The following is a 3,681-nucleotide window of genomic DNA, read 5'->3' on the forward strand; positions in this document are numbered from 1 at the left end:
GTGCTATATATACACAGTACTCACTTTACTGTTACTACACTTACTGTGTCTAAACGTTGTATTCATGTATTCTCAGCACTTTGTGGTTCTTGTTGATTCTTTAATGAATAAAAACTGAAATTGTTCCTCATGCTTGTCATCAATGTTCACACATGTTTACGTTTTACTGATTTAAGGTAAAACCTAAACTTTAACTAATTTTAATGGGTTTCAGTTGTTTAGTAACGATCTGCATCATCACACCGGCGTAGTGGAACCAGGAGGAACACTGCTGCTCTCAGAGAGTCAGTACAATACACTGTAAGACAAATACAGTAGACATGTATTAGTACATGAACTTATTGTTCGTGCCTCACGAGGACGTTTTGGGCGTTTTGTTATTTTGGAGGTTGAAGCTCAGCTCCTTTAATAAACTACAGACTCACCTTCAGGGACAAGAACGACCCACTGAACACGTTAAAACTACAATGTCAGCACAGTATAACAGTACTCCCCCCCCCCCCCCCCCTCTTGTGACACACACAACCAGTACAACATGAACTCATACATTCTATTATATAGAGTTTCATCAGTGTTCCACCTCATTGAGTGTGTGTTCTGCTGCATGCTGAGGAAACATTGCTGCTGTATCACTGAGAGCTGTTTGATGATGGTTTACCTCAGTGACAGTGGAAAGTTATATGAATATATAATTGTGTATATATATATATATATATATATATATACAAATGTATATTATATATCTTAATGTATAAAACAGCGTCTCTCTCAGACCTTTGTAGATGAACATCAGGATCTCTGCCACGTAGAAGGCAGCAAAGTACCAGCTGTTCAGGTAGAAGAGGACCTGAAGAGGAGTGGACGAAAGCTCAGGAAGACGAGTCAAGGACAACAGAGGGACATCAGACACACACATACAGACACACACATTGTCTCTCACACACACACACAGAGCAGGTGTGTGTGTGCATCAGCTTCATGTGAAGGATACGATTGGTTGGCTTCCTGCAGAGATGAAGAGAAAATAATATAAATTAGAAATAATTGATCAAAATGCATCAATATATAAGGCGATATTTAACCAAATGTTCCAAATTACTAAATATTTTTGAATTTGTATTTATTTACAAAAGCGAAGATTAAACAAGTATCCTAATGTCATGCAGAGGTGAAGAAAACATTTTATATTAAAGTATATATTTGGAAAACAATAGTTAAGTTAATATTCTATAATAATATAGCTAATAATGTGTTAGGATGCATTCAGCATAATGTATATTTTTACATTTTTCTGTACTTGCATACTTGAACTTAAGTAACATTTTAAAGACAGGATTTTTATTTTCTAACGGAGTATTTTTCAAAAGTATCGCAGCAGTTCTTCCTCTACTGGTAATATTACCGTAGGCTGTTTGTTACATCCGGATAACATCCGGGTAAGTTATTACCGAGGACTGGTAACGCTACCTAACGAAGCTAACATCGGCTAACTCCGGTAGATTCCGAACACACAACCGGAAGGTCTCTTCTCTGATGTTTCGGCCATCCGGTTTACTGTTACATCGGTAAATAAATTAAAATATAACTTATTATTAGTATTGGTTACGTCTAAACCTTTATTAGACACAACGAGTGAGTGACTTACCCGGCGCCATGTTTGATTGTCATGGAAACAGCTTGGAAGGAAGTGCTTCTTCTTCGGTGGTGGTTTCAACCGGGGCGGGTTTAGTTTGCTGCCCCCTAGTGGCTGTATGTGATACTATTAGATGGACGACGGATGGATAGATTTGTAATTACCTGTTAAATCAGTAAAACGTAAATACGTGTGAACATTGATGCCAAGCATTAGGAACAATTTAACGTTACGTTTTTATTCATTTACGAATTAACTAGGACCAAATACTAGAAAATAAAGTGCAGTATTGAGAATACATCCATACCACGTTTAGACACAGTCAAGTGTAGTAATAGTAAAGTGAATATAGTATATTTAAAAAAAGTACAAACAGCCCTCAGGAAGCTCAAAGAACTTGAATTTACTAGCAAATCTTTAAGAACTACAACACCCAGCATCCTCTAAACGTCGCGCTGATTGGCCAGAGTCGAGCGAGGGTTTACGTGGCATTGCTGTGTCCGCGCATGCTCAGTCGGATCTCTGCTCTCTCCCGGCAGGAAGGAAGATGGTGTCTGTCAGGATGCGATCGTGTGTGTTGTCGGTTTTGCTGCTGAACGTTTTCTACAGCGTCGTGTCCTCGTTGTACTTTCACATCGGAGAGACCGAGAAGAAGTGTTTCATAGAGGAGATCCCGGACGAGACGATGATTATCGGTGAGTGTTCAGAGAGAGGAAGTCTACCTGATGCTAATGCTAACGAGCTAGCTCACCAACTTGTGCTAGTTAGCTAATCGGTTAACTGAGCTCAAGTTGTCGTTCGTGTCCACAAACACACATGTTGATTTAACGTCATAGCTTTGTGAAGACACACACACACACACACACACACACACACACACACACACACACACACACAAGACGGTTCTGTACTGCTGATGTGTTGATTTAACGTCATAGCTTTGTACAGACAGACGGACAGACAGACAGACACACACTCACTCACTCACTCACTCACTCAGAGTAGCTAGTAACAAACTATGGCGTTAAATCTCAAATAAAGCAGCTGTATCAGTATGTAGTACTGTAAAAAGTACAATATGTACCTCCTGAGATGTAGTAGAACAAGGAAGTTCAAGCACCTCAAACCTTACAGGTACAGTGGTTGAGTAAACATACTTCATTGTGTACTCTGGTGGTAGTACTCCTTCCCTCTCACAGTTCACCTGTTCGTGCAAATACAACATGACCTGTTAAATCAGAAGAACTCTGTCAGAGAATGAACATGTATGTCACAGTTGTACTTGTATATAAGCATGAATATGTATTAGAATAATATAAATAAAGGTGTGTCCATAATGCTACAATGTATAACACAATATATGCAGAGAATACAAGAATATAACAAAACAAAAATAATAAATCAAGAAAGAAGTGCATCAGTCTCTTACAACATGAAACCACATTGTAAGTGGAGAAGTAGAATCTATTAAGTGTGTTAAATATAAACGCAAGAAAAGTATTAATTAAGAATATTTCCTTAAATGTATGGAATAAATGCAGCATTAAAGGCAGAGCAGTGCTCAGAGAAAAGATCTATTAAGAGGATTTATGGCTCATGAGTGCTCCTGAGAATACAGAAATCTAACCACAACACACCTCCTTCCCTCCCTTCCTCCTTCCCTTCCTTTCATTCCCTCCTTCCTTCCTCCCTCCCTGCAGGTAACTACCGTACTCAGCTGTACGATAAACAGAGAGAAGAGTACATGCCGGCCACTCAGGGTCTGGGGATGTTTGTGGAAGTCAAAGATCCTGATGAAAAGGTGAACAAACATCTTCATCCTCATCCTCATCATGAGCTCATAGTCCATCAGTGTTTACCTGTCTGTGTCTCCTGCAGGTGATCCTGTCTCGACAGTACGGCTCAGAGGGGAGGTTCACCTTCACGTCTCACACACCTGGAGAGCATCAGATCTGTCTGCACTCCAACTCCTCCAAGTTCGCCTTGTTCGCCGGAGGCATGCTGGTAGGTTCTCCTCCACTTCCTCTCACGCTGTTCTCCTCCACTTC

General features: G+C 40.0%; 1 protein-coding gene and 1 long non-coding RNA gene across 2 annotated transcripts in view; one reads left to right on the plus strand and one right to left on the minus strand.

Moving 5' to 3' along the window:
* Positions 1 to 779: 779 nt before the first annotated feature.
* LOC116399211 (uncharacterized) lies at positions 780 to 1,701 on the minus strand. Its single transcript, XR_004213815.1, has 3 exons — positions 1,646 to 1,701; positions 992 to 1,005; positions 780 to 868 (listed from the first exon to the last, which is right to left on the minus strand). It is a non-coding gene; the product is annotated as an uncharacterized LOC116399211 (long non-coding RNA).
* Positions 1,702 to 2,155: 454 nt separating this feature from the next.
* tmed9 (transmembrane p24 trafficking protein 9) overlaps positions 2,156 to 3,681 on the plus strand; it is a 3,614-nt gene continuing 2,088 nt past the window's right edge. Inside the window, exons 1-3 of the mRNA XM_031876179.1 lie at positions 2,156 to 2,328; positions 3,334 to 3,434; positions 3,512 to 3,637. Of these exons, the coding sequence (XP_031732039.1) occupies positions 2,181 to 2,328; positions 3,334 to 3,434; positions 3,512 to 3,637 (375 nt within the window). The 5' untranslated portion in view covers positions 2,156 to 2,180. The remainder of the gene's footprint in view (positions 2,329 to 3,333; positions 3,435 to 3,511; positions 3,638 to 3,681) is intronic.

This window comes from Anarrhichthys ocellatus, unplaced genomic scaffold, assembly GCF_004355925.1.
Source record: "Anarrhichthys ocellatus isolate YVR2014 unplaced genomic scaffold, GSC_Weel_1.0 scaffold105, whole genome shotgun sequence".
NCBI lineage: Eukaryota > Metazoa > Chordata > Actinopteri > Perciformes > Anarhichadidae > Anarrhichthys > Anarrhichthys ocellatus.